The 19,965-nt window shown below is 59.4% G+C and overlaps 3 protein-coding genes across 7 annotated transcripts in view; 2 read left to right on the plus strand and 1 right to left on the minus strand.

Annotated features, from left to right (window-relative positions):
• The window catches only part of CARM1 (coactivator associated arginine methyltransferase 1), a 38,725-nt gene extending 26,627 nt beyond the window's left edge, over positions 1–12,098 (plus strand). For 2 of the 3 annotated variants that reach the window (XM_042928441.1, XM_042928443.1), the window contains exons 4-16: positions 851–955; positions 1,789–1,899; positions 3,089–3,266; positions 5,406–5,496; positions 5,678–5,759; positions 9,555–9,640; positions 9,828–9,917; positions 10,364–10,501; positions 10,588–10,677; positions 10,762–10,874; positions 10,969–11,046; positions 11,309–11,377; positions 11,540–12,098. In XM_042928441.1, the coding sequence (XP_042784375.1) occupies positions 851–955; positions 1,789–1,899; positions 3,089–3,266; positions 5,406–5,496; positions 5,678–5,759; positions 9,555–9,640; positions 9,828–9,917; positions 10,364–10,501; positions 10,588–10,677; positions 10,762–10,874; positions 10,969–11,046; positions 11,309–11,377; positions 11,540–11,682 (1,374 nt within the window). In that variant the 3' untranslated portion in view covers positions 11,683–12,098. The remainder of the gene's footprint in view (positions 1–850; positions 956–1,788; positions 1,900–3,088; positions 3,267–5,405; positions 5,497–5,677; positions 5,760–9,554; positions 9,641–9,827; positions 9,918–10,363; positions 10,502–10,587; positions 10,678–10,761; positions 10,875–10,968; positions 11,047–11,308; positions 11,378–11,539) is intronic. The other variant, XM_042928442.1, reaches the window with a different exon arrangement.
• Positions 12,099–12,794: 696 nt separating this feature from the next.
• YIPF2 (Yip1 domain family member 2) lies at positions 12,795–17,592 on the minus strand. Of its 2 annotated transcripts, none has more exons than XM_042928445.1 (10): positions 17,503–17,592; positions 17,249–17,309; positions 16,691–16,848; positions 16,512–16,589; positions 15,482–15,569; positions 14,071–14,187; positions 13,791–13,957; positions 13,532–13,714; positions 13,316–13,428; positions 12,795–13,214 (listed from the first exon to the last, which is right to left on the minus strand). In XM_042928445.1, the coding sequence occupies exons 2-9, from the start codon at positions 17,277–17,279 to the stop codon at positions 13,333–13,335; spliced, it is 918 nt and encodes a 305-aa protein (XP_042784379.1). In that variant the 5' UTR covers positions 17,280–17,309; positions 17,503–17,592; the 3' UTR covers positions 12,795–13,214; positions 13,316–13,332. The 2 variants fall into 2 exon arrangements, with proteins under 2 accessions (XP_042784379.1, XP_042784378.1); XM_042928444.1 differs by having other exon boundaries at positions 13,316–13,443.
• On the plus strand, positions 16,777–19,655 carry TIMM29 (translocase of inner mitochondrial membrane 29). Of its 2 annotated transcripts, none has more exons than XM_042928446.1 (3): positions 16,777–16,874; positions 17,732–17,845; positions 17,927–19,655. In XM_042928446.1, the coding sequence occupies exons 2-3, from the start codon at positions 17,752–17,754 to the stop codon at positions 18,613–18,615; spliced, it is 783 nt and encodes a 260-aa protein (XP_042784380.1). In that variant the 5' UTR covers positions 16,777–16,874; positions 17,732–17,751; the 3' UTR covers positions 18,616–19,655. The 2 variants fall into 2 exon arrangements, with proteins under 2 accessions (XP_042784380.1, XP_042784381.1); XM_042928447.1 differs by lacking the exon at positions 16,777–16,874 and adding an exon at positions 17,595–17,607.
• The last annotated feature ends 310 nt before the right edge of the window (positions 19,656–19,965 follow it).

A 19,965-nucleotide genomic window follows, 5' to 3' on the forward strand; every position in this document is an offset into this window, starting at 1 on the left:
TGGCTCTGCCCCTTACTAGCCACGTAGCCTCGGGCAGGTTTCCTTCGCCTGCTGGGCCTCAGTTTCCTCATCTGTGAAACGGAGATGCCAGGGTCTGCCTAGGAGGGTTGCTGGAGGAATTGAGTGCAGGTGAAGCTCAGGTTCACAGGCGTTTTGAGTAACAGTAGCACAGCTATCACGTACCGAACAGGCATTGGTCTGAGCGCTTTTACACCTGCAGATGCATTGACCCTCCCAACAACCCTAGGAGGTAAGTACTATTATTGTCCCCATTTTACAGATGAGAGAACTGAGGCTCAGAGAGGTTAAGTGACTTGCTCCAAGTCACACAGCTATTATGCAACAGAGCCAAGATGGGAAGCCAGGTCTGCCTGATGCCAAAGCCTGTGCCCCTGCCCAGGTGCCACGCTGCCTCCCGATCGCCCGTTGTCTTACAGAGAGACCCCGCAGCACCTCACCCGCCTGGCGCTCTGAGTTCTAGGGTTCTGTCTGTTCTACACCTCTGCTTCGTTGGGGACCCTAAGATGGGGCAGGCGGCCCCCAGTCCCAGAACCCCTCCTGTGGCAAACCTTGACTTCTCCTGGGTGGCGCCCAGGTCTGGGCAGCACCCGGCTGCACACGTTGGCCACGGTGATGGTGGCGGTGACCCTCCTGGGGGCTGCCTGAGGCTTCCCACTCCCTTTCCCGGAGCGGCCGGCAGCTGCCAGCGGGGTCTGGGTCGGTAGAGGGGGTGCAGCCTCCCACGGGAGGTTTGCGCCCACGGTGGGCCCTCCTGTGTCGCAGGGCCAGCCAGGGCCACGGTCGTCTGTGCCGCCGCGTGCCCTGTGCCATTGGCGTGTCTCTGTTCCAGTTTTACGGCTACCTGTCCCAGCAGCAGAACATGATGCAGGACTACGTGCGGACGGGCACCTACCAGCGCGCCATCCTGCAGAACCACACGGACTTCAAGGACAAGGTGAGCGGGCCTGGCCAGGGGAGCGGCTGCTTTCCTCCTCCCTCCCCTGGGCCCCTCCGCCCAGGCTCCAGGACCCCCCCGCGCTCTGTCGGTTGTCTCCAGTTGTGTTTTTCTTTGCTCGTTGATTTCATCTTTAAGTTTTTCGGATTACAAGAGCAAAGTCTACTTTTTGTGAAAGCCAGAGCCAACAGTAAGGGTTTTTTCCAGATTTCCCCCTATGCGTGCATTGGCGTATATAATCTGGAATTGATTAATTAACGGATTTACAAAATAGGATCTTCTTCTGTGTACTCCTCCTGCAGAAGACCTTTCCCCCCCATAACGAGAGGTCTTGGGACAGGCCAGTAAGTCACGCGGATGTATTGTAACTTGTCTGGTTATTTTCTTAGTCGCTTTTAAAATCTTTTTACTGTTACCAAGTAGCATAGACTCGTGCCTAAAAAGAAAGAGGGGCTCCTGGCTGGACTCCGAGGTATCCTTAGCGGGTGCTCATCCCCAGAGAAGCTATAAGGCGTGCCTGGAGTCCACGACGCTGCCTGCGTAGACTGATCATAGCCCAAACCGGTCCTTTCTGAATCCGCCCTGAGGGCGTGTAATGGTCCTAACATCCTAGCCGCCTTCAGAAATCCTGCTCTGCCGCCTTCCTTCGGACTCCAGCTAGGGGCGCCCACGTGCTCCAGCCCCGGGGGCGGCCGGCCTTTGTTGCTGGGATGCGGGCCGAAGGGCCACGGAGCACACCCGGCAGGGGAGCGAGCGCCGGGGGACGTGCTCATCCGTTAGGATCACCATCACTTCACTAGTGTCCGCTCTTCACTGCCCCCTTCCTCCTCCAGATCGTTCTGGACGTGGGCTGTGGCTCTGGCATCCTCTCGTTTTTCGCCGCCCAGGCCGGGGCGAGGAAGATCTACGCGGTGGAGGCCAGCACCATGGCCCAGCACGCAGAGGTGAGCGGCCCACGGGGACCCCAGCTTGTCCTCGAGCTCTGTTCCAGCCTGGGGAAGCTGGCCCCGCCGGGAGACTTGACCCCCACATCCGGGGAGCCCGGGCGCAGCGCTTCTCTGTTCTGGTCTCTTGTCTCCCGCAACCACGGGTCGACGGGCTTGCTGGACGGGAGGCGGTGTGTGCCCTCCGTGACGGGGTCGGAGCCAGGTCGGAGGTCTTCAGAGGGCGGACGGCCTCTTGCCCCCGGGGGGCAGCTCGTGCGGTCACACGGACCAGGGTGGGATCGCGGCCCCGCTCCGAGCCCCACTCCCCGCCTCTGTGGAGTGTGGGTAACAGCAAGCTTTCCTTTCGTTTACGCTGTCGTTTCCTCGTTTCGTTTTCCGTGCGTTGAAACCTTCGTTCACGAGGTTCAGAACCGAAACGCTGTGAAGGGTTAACTGCCAGGCTACCTCCCTCCCCCACCCTGCCTCCCGACTGCCTGGCCCCCCGCTCTGGAGGGAGGGAGACCTGGGGGGGGGGGCTCTCAGGGCCGCCCCGGGGCTCCGAAAGCCGGCCTGCGTCCTCTGACCGCACACTGCCACGTTGCCGTGCTCCGGCCCCCCGTGCCGCGTGCCTGGGACTTTCCGTGTCCCCACGTAAAGAGCTCCCTCACCCTCTCGAGTGGCTGCCGGGCATCCCTTCGCCCCGGGGACCGTTGTCCGTTTAGATGCAGCTGGGCTGTCATCGACCTTCGGGCCGCTTCGGTCTTCGCAGTGCAAACACGTGCTCTGCTGAACCCCCCACGCTCTGTCCCCTCTCGTGTGCGGTGACGTGTGTAGGACACGTTCTTAGCACCGGAGTCCCCGGGTTGGAGGGTGTGTCCGAGTTTAGCTTTGGTGGCTGTAGCAAAGCCTCCTCGTCCTGCCTACTCCCATCAGCTGTTGTCCTCGAAGGGTGGAGGTGACATCGGGGGACCAGGGAGCCGCGGCAGGAAAGGCCCCGAGAGAGGGCTGAGGTTGCCGTGAGCTACTCACGGGCCGTGGCTGGCAGTGGCTGTGGCTGGGATGCTGACGAGAGAGGCGGGGGTTTGGTGGCCGTGCGTGGGTGGAAGCCCGCCCCCGAGAGGAAGGGTCTGGTGACGACCCATGGTGTGGCTGGGTACGGGGACCCCCATGACGCCTCTGGGCCCCCCGCCCCCCCACGCGCCCGCAGGTCTTGGTGAAGAGTAACAACCTCACTGAGCGCATCGTGGTCATCCCCGGGAAGGTGGAGGAAGTCTCGCTCCCCGAGCAGGTGGACATCATCATCTCGGAGCCCATGGGCTACATGCTCTTCAACGAGCGCATGCTCGAGAGCTACCTCCACGCCAAGAAATACCTGAGGCCGGGGGGTGAGTGTCCTTGCCGGCGCAGGTGGCTGCCACAGGGGGTCCCGCCGCAGGGCCCCCGGCTGCTGCTCAGTTGGTACCATTGTGATCCTGTGCCCTGCCTGCCTGCCTGCCTTGGCAGCCTGGGGTGCCGGGGGCATACGGGCCTTTACCCCCAGTCCCTTGCCCACCCCCGCCGGCCGTGGCTGCAGGGGTGCGGGGCCAGACCTCCGCCTGCCCTGCCCCCGGACAGCCTCCGGGCCGCCTCTGCTGTCTTAGGTCCTGTGTCGCGGGGACAGTATCTAGCTGGGAGTGGGGGTTGTGGCAGGTGCAGAAGGTACTCTGTGCCGGGCACCTTCCCGAGGAGCCAGCCTTCCGTCCTCGTTCCTGGCGCCACAGACCTCATCCTGGCGTGACAGGCCCCTGAGCTCCGCCGAGCCAGGGAGACGAAGGAGGGAGTTCGTGTGTGTGAGAGAGCGGGCTGGGGGTTCTCGGGCGTCAGGGAGCCGCTGTCTGGCCTGCCGTTCTGTGGCCTCCTGTCTGTGTCACTGTGCCTGGCTGTCCGCACACCTGGGTCGCAGGCTGTTCATACTTACGCATGTCCCTGGGGTTTATGTGCCCGGCCTGGAACGTCTGCTGGTATTTCTGTTTCCGTTCATGGTTTGTGTGTGTGTTTTGAGTATCTCTGTGCGAGCAAGGGGTCGTGTGCACGCGTGGGTGTGTGTGGCACGGGGACCCTGGCCAGGGCAGTTGCCGTGGGACAGAACACGGGAAGCTGGTGGACTGGCAGGCCTCGTGGGGGCCAGGGGGTGGGTGGTTCTGTGGGGAAACACCTGCTTTGGTCCTCTGGCCTCCCTGGGTCTGGGCTGCAGGGACTGGCCTCAGGCTGTACTCCCGCCGCTGGGGGCTGTGTTACGGGTGCGCGTGTGGGAAGCCAGGCTGCCTGCCGGGGGTGGGGGGGAATGCTGGTGTCCTGGACCCCCTCTCCTCCCTTCCTGTCCCGTAGGATAGACTGAGCCAGCCGGGGGTGGTGCCCCAGCGGAATGGGCTCCTCCTCATGGGGCACGAGCACAGAGGGGCGTCAGGCTCCGGCGGGCAGCCCGCCCGTGACGAGGCTGCGGGCCGGGCCGGCCGCACTGCCCTCCTACCCCCAGCCTGCGTGTCTTCATCCATCCCAACACGCTCTTCAGTGGGTTGAAGGGAATCCCCTCTCCAGCCACATACGTTTAGGTGCCTCCGGAGCAGGGGCACTTTCCCGTAACGCCCTTGGGGGCTGGCAGTCTCCTCCTGGCCACGTGGCCTGGAGTGTGGCCTCCGAGCCACAGTCAGGCATCTCCCCCGCCCCATCCCGGTGGCTGTAGCCGAGCCTTCTAGCTGGAAGAGGAGGCAGATTCCTGCCAGTGCCTCAGGGCCCCCCTCTCCTGCATGGAAGGAGGGAGGGAGGCCCACATCTGGAGGCCAGGTGACCTGGGGCCCTAGACTACCCCAGGGGGGTGGGGCCTCCCAAGCCCTGGCTCTCTCTGCCGCTGACTGGGACTCCTCCGTCTGTTTGCGGAGGCACGCGGAGGGAGAACCGCGGCCAACCCCCCTTCTCGTGTCAGCCCACGTGCCAGACCAGGGTGGCCAAGTGGCTCACCTGTTTGCCGGAGGCCGAGATTCAGCTGAACCCCCCCACCTAGCCTCTGGCCTCATCTGAGGCGCTGACGGCATATTCTAGGGCTTGCCTTCGCCCTGTCCAGAGTGCTTTGCTTCGCTTTCCCTGGCCGCGCACCTGTCCGTGGACAGCGGCACTCGAGAGGCACCACCTGGCTGGCTGAGCGGGGACCCGGAGGCCTGGCTGCACCCCAGGCACCACTTGCTTACCCCCCGAGGCTTTGGCAGGTGCCTTCCCACCTCCCAGCCCTGGTAATGGAACACAAGGACAGGCCTTCCGCTTCCCTGGCTGGCCGGCCAAGTTTCACGAGACCGTGCACGTCAAGTGCTCATCTTGGCCGGTGGCAGAGACGGTGCTCCGTATCTTTGTGTCGCACGGATGCACAAATGAATGAATGAGAGGCTGGGAAGTCCCAGGCTTGGGGATCCAGGGGCCGTTTGGAAGCTCTGCCAGGCGCTTTGGGATGTTCCACCCTGACGTCAGCACCCCTCCCTGCCCCCCACTCCCAGGAAACATGTTCCCCACCATTGGTGACGTCCATCTGGCACCCTTCACGGATGAACAGCTCTACATGGAGCAGTTCACCAAGGCCAACTTCTGGTGAGTGTGACCTGGGTGTCCTGCCTTCTCGGGGACGGCCCCGCTTCTCTTTTTTTCCGCATCCTCAGTAGAACCCGAAAGACTTGGGCTGGTTGAGGGCCAGCTGGGAGAGAAGGCAGCCTGCCCCACCTGTCTCTCCTGCTACTGGTAACCTTGCTGTGGGAATGGGGGCTTTCTGCAGGTACCAGCCGTCTTTCCATGGAGTGGACCTGTCAGCCCTCCGAGGCGCTGCAGTGGACGAGTATTTCCGGCAGCCTGTGGTGGTAAGTGGGGCATTCAAGGCACTATCACAGTTGGCACTAGGCATGGCCCTCCTCCGGGGTGACCAGAGGGGGGCGTGGGCTTTCCTGTTAGGTCTTGTGCAAGCTCTGCAGCCCTAGGAAAGCCGCCACCCCTCTCTGAGCTCTTGCTTTTGCTGCCACACAGAGCTCTCACACAGGGGTTGTTGGGAATAAAGTGGCAATGCGTGTGGAGTGCTTTAACACACAGTAAGCGTGCAATACATGCAAACTGCTGTTAGATGAATTGATTCTTGGTGAACTGATTTTGATTGATGTTAATTGAGATTTTTGAACTGATATATAGACCCATGGTTCAAAAATCATAAAAGTATAAACTGAAAGCCTACAGGCGAACAGTATTTCTTAGATATATTTTCAGAAGTTTTATATCTAAATGTGCATATACAAATATGCACACACACACACACACATATATATAGTCTTTTTTTTTTCTCTCAAAATATAGCATAATCAGCAAACTACTTTATTTCTGTGATCAGAGAACATACACTGTATGATTTCAGTCCTTTGAAATTTGTTGACAATTGCTTCATGCCCACTATGTGATCTCTTTTGGTTAATGTTCTCTCTGTACTTGAAAAAAATATGTTTATCAGTTGAGAAGAATGTTGTATTAAGAATTAGGTCACGTTAGTTAATCATATTGGTCAAATCTTGCCTACCTCTACTGAAATGGGGCGGGGGGGGGGGGGAGGTTGGGATCTGCTTTTCCTATCACTGATTGTAGATTTCTTTTTCCATTTCTGAGTTTTGGCTTTATGTTTTTTGGCATCGTGTTATTAGGTGCATACAGATTTAGGACTGTTGTATCTTCCTGTTGCATTGATCCTTTTATCACTATAAAAAGGGTTCCTTGGGGCGCCTGGGTGGCTCAGTCGGTTGGGCATCCGACTTCGGCTCAGGTCACAATCTCACGGTCCGTGAGTTCGAGCCCCGCATCAGGCTCTGGGCTGATGGCTCAGGGCCTGGAGCCTGTTTCCGATTCTGTGTCTCCCTCTCTCTCTGCCCCTCCCCTGTTCATGCTCTGTCTCTGTCTCAAAAATAAATAAACGTTAAAAAAAAAGTTTTTTTTTTAAATAAATAAATAAATAATAAAAAGGGTTCCTTTTTTTTCCTCAAGTAGTACAGGTTGCCGTAAAATCTTTTTTTTTTTTTTTTTTCCTGATAGTAGTTTAGCTACTCTGGTCTTCTTTTGGTTAATCTTTGTACAGTATGTTTTTTTCTTTCTACTTTCAACCTTTTTGTGTCCTTATTACTTAACGTTTGTCTCATGTAAGCAGCATGTATTTTGCATTTGTTTTTTAGTCAGATTGACCTTTTATTTTTGTCTTTCAATTACAATATTGAGACCATTTTACATTTAATGTAATTACTGATCTTTGTGGGTCTAAATTTGTCATTTTTTTTCTCTTTATCCTGAATGTTCTTTTAAATTGTTTTGTTACTTTTTGCATTAATAAGGTTACATTATTTCCCCGCACTTGATGTCTTTCACTAGTTTTTGGAGACTCTTGGGCACTGTCTTTTTAAGCACTACCTCTGCCCCATTCTCTTTCTCCTTCCATCCTTTTTTCTCTGTTTGCTTCATTTTCACATTTCCTACTGATCCATCTTCCAGTTCTAATCTTCTCTTTGCCATTTAAGCTGATTTTCTAATTCTTAATTTCAGTACTAGGATCTCATTTTGCTTATTTTTTTTATTTTAGTTCTCTGAAATACATTTTTTCTACCTTTTTTCTTGTACATACTGTAAATCTTTGGTCACTTTCACTATCTGGGTGTTCAGTGTATTTGTTTTTTGTTAATATTCTCTTAGTTTTTGGTCCTCATTCTCTTGTTCTGTTTCTTGGTATGCCTGGTCATTGGATACCAGAATGAAAAATTATAGAGGCTCTGGATGATGTCTTTCCTTCCCAGTATTTGTTTTTCTTCAGGCAATTAGCCATATATAGATAGATCACCTTGGTCCTATAAGGCACTTGATATATTTAGAGGCTGCTTTTCAGACTTGACTTTGCTGGTCTACTTCTAGCCTTCCCTGTAAGACAGGCAGTGGTTTTCAAGCATTTTGGTCTCAGTGACCTGTTTTACATTTTTTTAGCCTGTTTACATTCTTAAAAATGGAGGATCCCAAAGAGCTTTTGTTAGTGTTTTAGCTATTGATATACTGTCAATATCTCTTGGTATTAAAAATTAAGCCCAAGAAATTAAAAAATATATATTTATTTAAAAATAACAATAAGCTCGGGGCGCCTGGGTGGCTCAGTCGGTTGGGCGTCCGACTTTGGCTCAGGTCATGATCTCGCAGTCCGTGAGTTCGAGCCCCGCATCGGGCTCTGTGCTGACAGCTCAGAGCCTGGAGCCTGTTTCAGATTCTGTGTCTCCCTCTCTCTGAGCCTCCCCCGTTCATGCTCTGTCTCTCTCTGTCTCAAAAATAAATAAACGTAAAAAAAAAAAATTTTTTTTAATAAAAAAAATAACAATAAGCTCATTACAGGTTACCATAAATAGCATTTTTAAGGGAAAAAAAACTATTTTCCAAAACTTTTCAGCGAGAACAGTTGGGATTTTTTAGTTTGCAAGTCTCTTTAATGTCTGGCTTCATAGAAGACAGTTGGGATTCTGCTTCTGTGTTCAATCGGTTGTGTTTATCACAGGTGAGTGAACCCAAGAAAAAGGCAGAAAACATCTTAGTATTATGACAATAGCTTTGACCTTGGGAGTGCTCTGGAAGAGACTACATTGGGAGAACTGCTGCTTTAGGGCCTCGCCTGCAGTGGTCTCCATGTAACCACGGTGGGTGCCCCATGGCCGGGGTGGGGGGGTCCCTCCTCCCACCCTCCCAGCACCAGTATGCACCTGAGCCTTTTCTTACTCTTTCAGTGTCTTATAAGTGGCTTTCTGCTTTGTTTCTTTGTCTCTGAGCCCCGCCCCCCACACAGCTCAGGAGTTGGCAAATGCCACAAAGTGAAACTGCATGTAGAACATCCACCTGTTTCTACATTTCCCTTTTGTTTCGTATCTTGACCTCTTGAATCCTAGCTGCCTTGGTGCCCCTGAGCCTCCGTTTTGCTTTCCCCGTCCAGGGAGGCTGCCGAAAGGTCCTGCCCCAAGGGAAAGGCACAGGCCAAAACACATCTCCCTTCTCTCCAGGATGTGGGCTCCCAAAGCTGTGGCTGCTCTGGTGACTCTTCAGTGCTTTCAAACCAGGCTGTAGTTTTCCTGTGTATTTTATTCAGCTCACACAGTTCTTCCCCAGAGTGTTAGTCTGATGAAAAGCCTTCGTCACAGCCGGGTGTGGACGTGAGCACGTAGTTCTCCAACTTGCTTTTTAACTAGCGGTTTATCTCGGAGATCTTTCCCCATCTGTTCTTTCTTCGTTCTTTCGTTAGTTCTCATACAGTCTTTTATGCATGGCACGTTGGTGGTTTAACGAGATGGTTTCCAGAATGTGTCTCTACTCTAGACAACCTAATTACGCGTGTGAGCTTGCAAACGTGCACGTGGATCCGTAGGTTAAATTCCCAGAACGAGTCTTTAATGCCCGTGAAAGGTGGTGATTTTGAGGGCTGTCGCCTCGCTGCCCTCCACGGTGGCGTGCCGCTTCGCCCTCCCCCAACACGTCTAAGAAGGGAGGGCGAAGTGGGCTTAGCGGAACGGCCTCGAGGCCGTGGCCAGACAGGGAGAGGGGCACGGCTCTCCCCTTCCCGCCTGGCCTCCGTGCCCGAAGCCAAGTCCTGCCGTGGTCTCTCCCAGGATACGTTTGACATCCGGATCCTGATGGCCAAGTCTGTCAAGTACACGGTGAACTTCTTAGAAGCCAAAGAAGGAGATTTGCACAGGTACCGGCACCCGTGCCCCTCCTCCTGAGCCCGGCTCCTGCTGGAGTCTAGGGCCACCGCAGACGCCCTCAGGCATCCTGCCCCAGGGCGGTGGGCACGCAGGGGCCCCAGGACACCGCCCCTAGCCACCCCCGTCTGTCGGCAGCCTGTTTGACTTCCCCAGGAATCATTGCCCTCTGCCTTCCAGGATAGAAATCCCATTCAAATTCCACATGCTGCATTCCGGGCTAGTTCACGGTCTGGCTTTCTGGTTCGATGTCGCCTTCATCGGCTCCATGTGAGTACGACCGGAGCAGGCCGCGCTCTCCCCGCTGTCCCGGCCCCAGGACCTCCTGCAGCGACCCCCAGGCCTGGCTGCCTCGGAAGGCTGCCTGGGGACTAGGAGGAAGGACTAGGCCTCGGGGACTAGGTTCCCCGGCCCCTCCAAAAGGCAGTGAGGTCTCACCTTTGAGCCAGAGACTGTTGCGGGAGGGAGTGTCTGCCCTGCACTCGGTGGCTGTCCTTCACGGAACCCGGTCTCGGTCTCTCGGCGCAGACATCAGGGTGAGCGGGCCCCCTGTGGGTCTGGATGTATGCGCAGGCCTGTGCCTGGGACGCCTGGGCAGCCAGCCTGTCTCGGCTCCGGGCCCCCGGGGCACCCATCAGAGGTGCCCGTGTAGAGCTCAAGGTGCACAGGGTAGTGGCTCCAGCCTGGTCAAGCGTATGCCTGTCCTCGCTCGACAGAATGACGGTGTGGCTGTCCACGGCCCCGACGGAGCCCCTGACCCACTGGTACCAGGTCCGGTGCCTGTTCCAGTCACCACTGTTCGCCAAGGCCGGGGACACGCTCTCAGGGACATGTCTGCTTATTGCCAACAAAAGGTGTGAGCTGCCACCTGGGGCTGGGGGAGGCAGGGGTTCCTCTACCCAGCCAGCTCATGGCTGTCCCTCCCCTGCCCTCTCTGCAGACAGAGCTATGACATCAGTATTGTGGCCCAGGTAGACCAGACGGGCTCCAAGTCCAGTAACCTCCTGGATCTGAAAAACCCCTTCTTCAGGTAGGATCAGCCCTCGGCCCGAATGCGGGGCGCCCCTCCTGGCCCGCAGCCTCTCACCCCCGCGTCCGGGTCTGTCTGCTGCAGATACACAGGCACGACGCCCTCGCCCCCACCCGGCTCCCACTACACGTCCCCCTCGGAGAACATGTGGAACACGGGCAGCACCTACAACCTCAGCAGCGGGATGGCCGTGGCTGGTGAGCAGCCCCGCGTGGGAGAGGCCGGCGGTGGGGACCCCCGGGGGCAGAGACGCCGGCGCCCGGGCCCTGACCTCTCCCTCTCTGCGCGCAGGGATGCCGACCGCCTACGACCTGAGCAGTGTTATTGCCGGCGGCTCCAGCGTGGGCCACAACAACCTGATTCCTTTAGGTGAGTGTCCCCCGGGGTCCGGAGGCAACGAGGGGCGGCGTCCAGGAACGTCCGCGCGCTCGGGCTTTTCTGCGCCGCGGTGTCTCGACGTCACCTTTTCCTCTTCCTGGGGCTCCTGGCGGAGGCCCTCTGTTCCGTTCCTCTCTGCCTCGCTCTGCAGCCGCTGTGCCCACCCTGCCCACACCCCAGTGACCAGAGTGTGGGCCGGGCCGGGGGCGGTGACGCCGTCTCCCTTCCTTCCTCCCTCCCTCTTGCCGCGCAGCCAACACGGGGATTGTCAATCACACCCACTCCCGGATGGGCTCCATAATGAGCACGGGGATTGTCCAAGGTAACGCCGGGCGGCGGGAGCGGGGTCCCGCGGGCGTGAGTGTGCGGACCCCCGGGCCACCCGCCTGCCCTCTCGCCTGCTCTCTCTCTCTCTGCCTCTGCTGCGGGTCCGGGCGGGCGAGGGGGCGGAGCTGGCCTCTCAGTGCCCGCGCCCGCCCCACAGGGTCCTCCGGCGCCCAGGGCGGCGGCGGCGGCGGCTCCAGTGCGCACTACGCGGTCAACAGCCAGTTCACCATGGGCGGCCCCGCCATCTCGATGGCCTCGCCCATGTCCATCCCGACCAACACCATGCACTACGGGAGCTAGGCCCCTCCAGCGTGGAACAGACTGACAGCACCAGGAAACCAAATGAAGACCCTGCCCACCCACCCCCCTGCCCGGGCGGCTTTCACCCCTGTACCGGAGAAGCCCAAACACCCGGTCACCGCCCTCTTTGCTATGGGAACTCGGACACTTTTTTACACGACATCGCCGCCGCCGCCCCCACTCCACCGCCCACCCACATCTTGGCCCCGAGCGTGTGTCGCTGCCGTATCTTACACGAGATCATGTCGTGGGAGCCCCGTTTCCCCCTCCTGCCCTCCACCCTGACCTGGGTTTGACATCCTCCGTAACGGGCGTGTCCGGGCCTGACAGCTGCAGGCCTGGCGGGGAGGTCGGGGGAGCAGCTGCGCACCCCCCACCCCCCAACGGGTCCCTCGGCGCCGGCCCCCCCCCCCCCCCCCCTCTGCCTGTCTCCAGGGGGAAGGCGGTCCTGACTGGGCGGGGCCTCCCCTTCTACTACCAGGCCTTGGTCACAATGGGCGTGACATGCTGCTTTTTTTAATTTTATTTTTTTACGAGAAGAACCAGTGTCAATCCACAGACCCTCTGAGAAACCAGGCCGGCCGGGCCGAGCCAGCAGCCCCTCTCCCCCACTCAGAGGCTCAGTGGTGAGGGGCAGCCCTGCCGAGTCTTCGGGACAGGGGTGGGGCCAGGCCTCTGGAGACCCGAGGCCCCCTCCCACCAAAGGGTTCACCTCACACTTGAATGTACAACCCACCCCGGCTGTCGGGAAGGCCCTCCGTCCTCGGCCCCTGCCTCTTGCTGCTGTCCTGTCCCCGAGCCCCTGCAGGTCCCCTCCCCCACCCCTGCCGAGAGCCAGAGCAGGTGGCCCCGTGGGCCCCAGGCCTGGAGGAAAGGGCCACCGTCAGCCGCTCGGGGCAGACCTGAGACACCTCGAGGCTCGGCCGTGGAAGGCGTCCTTTTCCCTTGTAGCTCACATTAGGCCTGTGTGTTTCCCCCCACATTTGTAGACGCTCCAGTCCCTCTTACTATGATGGCATTGTGGTCCCTCCCTAGCCTGGGAAGGGGCCTTGCAGGGACCTCTCCCCACCCCCCCCACCCCCCAAAAAACAAAAAAAATAAACGAGGAAATGTATGTTTCAGCACAGGCCATTTTCTTCTACTTCTGCTCCCCTGCCCCGTTTCTAACCCCTCCAAACTTGGCCGTGGTGGAGCTCAGGTGAGGAGGCCCCAGGACCTGCTGACCGGGCACCCCGGGAAGGGCAGGCACAGCTGAGGTGGGGGTGGCCCCCTTTGCTCTCCCGACCGTCCCCCCAGGGAAAGCAGAGGCCTAGCGGGCAGCCCGTGGGGCGACGGCCACACCGGAAGCTCCCTGCTTGGCTGCCCCTTTCCCACCTTTATATAAATTCTCTGAATCACCTTTGCATAGAAAATAAAAGTGTTTGCTTTGTAAGAAAAGTCTGGAAAGTAGCAGAGCGATCTCGAGGTGTCAAGGGGGCCTTCAGTCCTCGTGTGAGGGGCAGGGCAGGCGGAGGCGTCCCCTCGTGTGGAGCCTGAAAGAGAGAGACTCCTAAGAGCAACCAGCCCGGTGAGGCCTCCGTCGAGGAGGAGAGGCGGGAAGACCCCTCAGTCACGGCCGGAAACTGGTCCTTACCTGCGGCTCGGGCCCTCCTAGGTCACCTGGGACCTTGGGGTGGGCGGCGGCAGCAGGTTTGTGGGCAGAGACGTGGCCTGGGGTGGAGGCGCCAGGGGCTCCAGGGGCAGCGGCTGGAAGAAGTAAAACTGAACCGAAGCCCCCCAGGGTCAGCGCCGGTGGGGGCCGGTGACGCCCCGACCCCAGGCCCAGCCTCCTGCCCGCCCGCCCCCATACCTTACAGCCCGTGGCCAGAAGGGCGTGGAGCAGCACGACCGTGGAGAGCAGCACGGCGGCCACCAACCGGGTGTCCTCTCGGACAACAGGCCAGAGGGTGAACACCAGGCTAGCGGCTGACAGGGCCAGGGCCAGCGCCCCAAACAGCCACTGCAGCCACGGGACAGGGATGAGCCACAGGACCTGGGGGTGACACGGGCAGCTGGCTACCGGGCCGTCCCCACGGCGCCCGCCGCCCCCATCCCCGGGCCACACTTACCACAGTGGGGATGAAGACGAAGAGGGAGTAGCCATAGACGCACACGGTCTCCAGGAAGGTGTAAGGCCCCACGCGCTCCCGGACACGCTTCCGCCACCGCAGGAAGCCCCACAGCGCCAGCGGCACCAGCCAGACGTAGCAGTAGATGGTGACGCTGGCCACGGTCACTGCGGGGCGCGGGGCAGGGCAGGCAGTCACCACCGCCCCCTCCCCGCCCCAGCTCCGGGCCCCGCGGCACTCCCAGCGCTGCCCGGGGCTAGGCCTTGCCCTTTCCACTTACCCTTGTGGAACTGGGGGCTGTAGTGGATGGAGGGGTCCCTCCTCTGGGCCAGCACCAGCGTCAGGTTGCCAGTGACGGCCAGGACGAAAGCCAGCGTGGCACAGATCCAGAAGGGGCCTGTGGGCAGGGCACGGTGAGGGGCCCGGCTCTTCCGGGACAGGTGACTTGTCCCGAGTCGACTGTGCTAGGACCCAAGCTTCTTGCCAAACTCTGAGCTACCCGCCCCCCCCCCCCCCCCCCAACTCCATCAACCGGACACGTCCACAGGCCACCAGCGATGACCTGCGGTGGCTGCATCGGGTGCTGGCTCGGTCCCTCCTCTTGACCTTCCGGCAGCCTTTGCCGTGGCTGCTCTCTCCCTTCTGGAAACACTCCACGTGTGCTTTCTAGGCAGGACTCCATGCTCCTGGCTTCCGCGTCACCTCCCTGGCAATTCCTCAACCTCTGTAGCCCCGCTCCCTTTAATGACAGGGACCCGGCTGGGGCCCGGTCCTTAGCCATTCGTCTCCATCTGTGTTCACCCCTTGCGTGATCTTGTCCACCCTCAGGGCCTTATGTCACCTCTAGGCTAACGACTCCCCAGCTGGCTTCAAATCCGGGCCTGTGCCCTGAACTATAGGCCTATCGTCAACATTTCCACGCGCTGCACATCTAGGCCTCTCCAACTCCAGCCTGGCACACTTGGGCTCTCCCCTCAAACCCGCCCAGCTCTTCCAGTCACTGACTGACAGTTCCATCCCTCGAGTGGTTCCGCGAAAATCTAGGCGCCATCGTTGCGTGCCTCCTCCCACCCCGCATCTCGTGCGCCAGCAAATCTAGTCGGCTCCACCTTTGAGACACATTCCACGGTCCAACCACTGCCCTCCACCGGGGGCCCGGCCCCACCATCCCACACTTGGGCCACGGCACTCACCACCTCCCTGGCCTCCTGGCACCTGCCCTTGCCCCCCCCGCAGCGGCCAGAGGAAGCCTACGAGCCCTTAACCGAGACCCCTTCTCCCCGCGGCCTCTGAAGCCTGTCACCTCCGAGACCTCGCGCAGCTCACTCTGCTCCGCGGACAATACTGCCCTGCAGTTCAGGCATGTTCCCACCACAGGCCTTACACTCCCTTCTGGAATCTTCTTCCCCTAGGTCTCCCCAACCCGAACAAGGCCCATTCTCTCCTCCTCAGGGGCCTTCCTTCCCTGACCAACCCACGCAAGACAGCAACGTTCGTGCTCTAAAGCATCCACTGTTCTTCCGAGCCCCACCGCCCCGGGGAGCCTTTTGCAGGTCTGTCTCCCCACACGGAATGTGTGTTTCCCGCTCTCCGGGAGCACCTCTGCCTTCCCCTCAGCTGCGTTCCAGAGACTGGTACTCAGTCCACCCACGCCGAAGGAATGATCAAGCTGAATGCACACCACCACTCACCGTACAGGTCCGGCCGATTCCGTAGACGGTGCCGTACAAAGTTGTGGCCGGGCCGGGGCAGCAGCGAGCCTTTGATTCGGTCCAGGACCTAGGGACAAGGTGAGGTGCAGAATGGAAGCCTGCATGGGGCCCTTACCCCCCAAGCTCCTGCCCGGCCCTTAGAGGCTCCTTCCTTGCCGACTCCCCATCCCTCTGCCTGAAAGGGCTCAGACGTTCCCCCGGGGTTGGATGGCCTGGAGCCCCTTCCCCTGGCCAGCCTCCATACCCGCTGCGTGCTGCCACTCTGAAGGACCCTTCCGGGCCTGCCGTCCTTCTCTCCGCTGCTCCCTCCTCTCAGCTTGGCTGCCCTCAACTGCCTGTCTCACTGCCTCCCCTCCCAGCCCGGGGACACTCAAGTTCTTGGCCTCCTCCTGCCTACATCTCTCTCCACTCTGTGACCTGCCCTGCACCCCAGATTTATCATCTCCCTCCCTGGCACCTCTGACCCATCTTCTTTGCACCAGGTCTGCTGATTCCACCCATTCCTCTCCTGCTCTAAACCTTTCCTCGACTTCCCAGCACCCTCAGGATAAGACCCGAATTCAGCACAGCACACGAGCCCTTTGTGATCTGGCTTCTGCCTGCCTGTCCCCATCTCACCCTCTCCAGCCAGATCAAGTGACAGCTCCTGTGGCAGTTCGTGCCTTCCCTCACCTTGGGTCCTCTGTATCTGCCGCTCCCTGTGCCTAGGACATAGGCTTCCCATCACTCTACCCAGTTCACTCTTCCTTCTCCTCGAGGCCTTAAGCCCATTCCTCACTTCCTCCAAGGGGCCCTACTCTAGCCCGTCAGAGCGTGTGTTCACAGGAGCCCCAATCACCCCATAATCCTTACACCGCACCACAGTTACATCTACCAGCCTGGTGGGGGGGAACCCGTGACCTCCCACCCGGGCATTACCAGCGCTCGGCTGCACAGGGAGGGCTCAGTGAACAGTGACTGGACCCCATTATGACTCCAAGCCCCATCCCGCCAGCTTCCAGGGCCTGACCTGGCACGTGTCCACGTCAAAGAAACTCTGATAGTAGCCAAAGGTCCAGAATCCAGGCTGCTGCTTCTCCTGAAGGAGCTGCGCGGCACAGGCTTTCAGTGGCTGCCCTTACAGCCTGGGCAGAGGGTGGGGGCGGGGCTGGACGGCGGAGGCAGGGCACGGGCACTTTTGTGACTCACCGCTGTCTTGTCGCTCTCTTCGACCTCTTCCTCGGCTCCATAGCTACCACCTGAGTCCACAGCCACAGCCACGTGCCCCTGTGGGGTCAGCTGACCACTTCCGCTGGTAGTGACCGCATCTGGGGTCTCGGCCAGCAGATTAGAGGCTTCCTCGAACTCTGTCGAGAAGGAATACGAGCCACAGGCAGGTTTTAGGCGTCAGGACAGTCTGGTTTGGCCCATTGCTCATCTGGGGGCCAAGACTCCCAACCGGGGCCACCTAACCCTTCCCTCCAACTAAGGTCCCAGCCTCCTAAATTTGGCGGGAGTTTGAAGGTGTGGTCTCGCACGCCTACAACTTAAGCCTGGTGCTGGGATGGGGTCAGGTCTGGGAGAGAAGCTTTGCTTTGAGATCTGAGTTCAGGGTTGGAGCGAGGTTCGAATCAGGAATGGGTGTCAGGTCGGGGTCAGGGTTCACAGCTGACTGGGGATTCAGCTTACACGGCGATCAGATCCTGGGTGGGAGGTTCCGGCCGGCGGAGGGAGTAGGAGCTCGGGCCAGGTCGCGGCCGCACTTACCGTGGAAGGCCAGCTCGTCGGCCGCTGCCATGGTCACCCAGGGGCGTCACCGCATCCCGCTCTGAGGACAGAAGCCAATGACGCCCGCCCCCAACCCAATTAATGCGGTGCCCTCCCCCACCCCACCGATGTCTATCCCTCAGCACCGAGCCCAGCCTGGCAGCTAAGGGCACCGAGCCCCGCGGGGGGGTGGGGGGGGAAGGGGGGGTTGAACTCGCCGCCCCCGCCCCACAGGTGCACCCCGCCCCCCTCACCTGAGGCTCCCTCGGGCGGCGTGGCCCAGACTCTCTGCGCCTGCGCGGCCCGCCTACCCGCCACAGCCGACCCCGCTCAGACCAGACAGCAACATCCGGCACCGGGTCCGTTTTCTATCCTCTTCCGACGGGAAGCCACTTCCGGCGCGCTTGGCGCTTCCGCAGGAGAGACCCCCCCCCCCCCCCCGGGCCTTTTCCTTCTCATTCCCGGCGTTTCTCGTCGGAACAGGGACGCCAAGCCGGAAGAGGATGGCGGCGGCCGCTCTGAAAAGATTTTGGTCCCGAAACCGTGAAGACCCTGGGGGCCCAGCGGCCGCGAAGCCCGGCGTGTGGGCGCGGTTGGGTGAGTAGCGGCGGGAGGCGGCGGGGTGGGTGGCCGCAGCGGCCCGCCGTCACCGCGTCTGTCCCGCTTCCCTCCCCCCAGGCTCCTGGGCCCGCGTACTGCTCCGAGACTACGCGGAGGCCTGCGGGGACGCGGCGGCGGCGGCGCGGGCCCGGCCCGGGCGGGCGGCCGCGTACGTGGGGCTGCTGGGCGGCGCGGCGGCCTGCTGCGCGCTGGTGCCCGGCGAGGCGGCCTTCGAGGAGGCGCTGCTCGACGCGTCGGGGACCCTCCTGCTGCTGGCCCCGGCCACCCGCAACCGCGTCTCCGAGGGCCACGTGCAGCGGCTGCTGTGGCTTCGGGGCCGCGGCCGCCTCCGCCACGTGAGCCTGGGCCTGTGCTCGCTCGTGTACGAGGCGCCCGTCGACGCCCAGGCCAGCCTCTACCAGGCCCGCTGCCGCTACCTGCAGCCCCGCTGGGCCGACTTCCCGGACCGGATCCTGGACGTGGGCTTCGTGGGCCGCTGGTGGGTGCTGGCCGCCCGCATGCGCGACTGCGACGTTAACGACGACGAGTTCCTCCACCTGCCGGCCCACCTGCGCGTCGTCGGGCCCCATCAGCTGCGCTCCGAAGCCAACGAGCGGCTCTTCGACGAGAAGTACGAGCCCGTGGTGCTCACCGACGACCAGGTGGACCAGGCGCTGTGGGAGGAGCAGGTCTTGCAGAAGGAGAAGAAGGACCGACTCGCCCTCAGCCAGGCCGACTCCCTGGTGCGGCCCGAGGGGCCCAGATGAAACCCCGGGCCTGGGTCGGGTCCGGGCTCCGAGCCCCGGTGGCTTGTAGGGCCCGGAGCGCACGGGCGCGGCGAGCGGGGGAAGCAAACGCTGTGCAGAGCGCGCTCTCCCTGCGTTTTCGCCACCTTTCTAGAAGGCCGCTCTCCCTCTCCCCCTCCCCTTGTTCCTTGTTAGCTGAAGCGGTTGCGGAGCCCTCTGGGGCAGGGAGGTGGGGAGGGCCCAGCGGTAAGACGGCGGAGTTGATCACTGCGAGCGTTCGTCACGAGCCCTTTGTGTGAGTGAACTTTTCGTGGAGTCTCACGGCCCCTCGCCCGAGGGCTCCTATTTGTCGAGGGACTCCGGCGCTCTCCTAAGACTCTTCAGATTTTTATTTTAAGCTTGGCAACGTTCTTTTCGTTGTCCTAAGTGTCTTTGTTTGAAGTTAAAAAATTACTAGTCTCAGAGGAAAGTGGGAAAATACCACAGGCATCCTGCGCCCCCTTCCCCCAGGGTACCCCAAATGGTAATGTTTGACCGGAAGCCACACCAAACCCGGAGACTGCAGGGGGAGGACAGCAGACTTCACAGGACAGCATTTTGCAAAAACAAGCACCAAACTTTTTACCCCCTAGGACAGTGATGTCAAAATGACGCGGAAGGGGAAAACATTATTTAATTTGGAATTATCTATGGGATCATAGATTCTGTTTATATTTCAGAGACCCTGAAAACCCAGAATCCTGTGGAATGGGATGTGTTAGTGTACAAAGGTCAGGATAACCCTCCTTTACAGACACAGGAATGAGACTACCTCTGTCACCCGCGTGGTTTGTGGCTGCTTGATAAAACCGTGAGATGAAACAACTGTCTTCGTTGGGATGTTTGTGTTACTGCGTTCGGCCATTTAGTTTTGGTACTTCTAGACCTTCCATGCTCCGGGTGCTGGACACGCAGTAATTTTTATATCCTTATTTTTGGGACAGTGGAGCATCTTGTACGTCAGCATCTTCACTTTACAGCAGAAAAAGTGAGGTTCAGAAAGTTCATTTTTTTCTGGGGCACCTGGGTGGCTCAGTTAGGTGTCCGACTCAGGTCATGATCTCATGGTTCATGGGTTCCGGCCCTGCGTCAGGCTCGGTGCTGCCAGCTCAAAGCCTGGCGCCTGCTTCAGATTGTGTCTCCCTCTCTCTCTGCCCCTATCGTGCTCACACTTTCTCTCAAAAATAAACAGACATTAAAAAAATTTTAAAAAGTAGATTTTTTTCCAAGACTGTGGCAGAACCAAGATTCAAACTGCAACTCCCAACCCTGAGCCTTAATCCTCGAACTCGGGATGCTGTTTTTTGATCCTAACAGCATCCTGCTAGAAAT

This window comes from Panthera leo, chromosome A2 (assembly GCF_018350215.1).
Source record: "Panthera leo isolate Ple1 chromosome A2, P.leo_Ple1_pat1.1, whole genome shotgun sequence".
NCBI lineage: Eukaryota > Metazoa > Chordata > Mammalia > Carnivora > Felidae > Panthera > Panthera leo.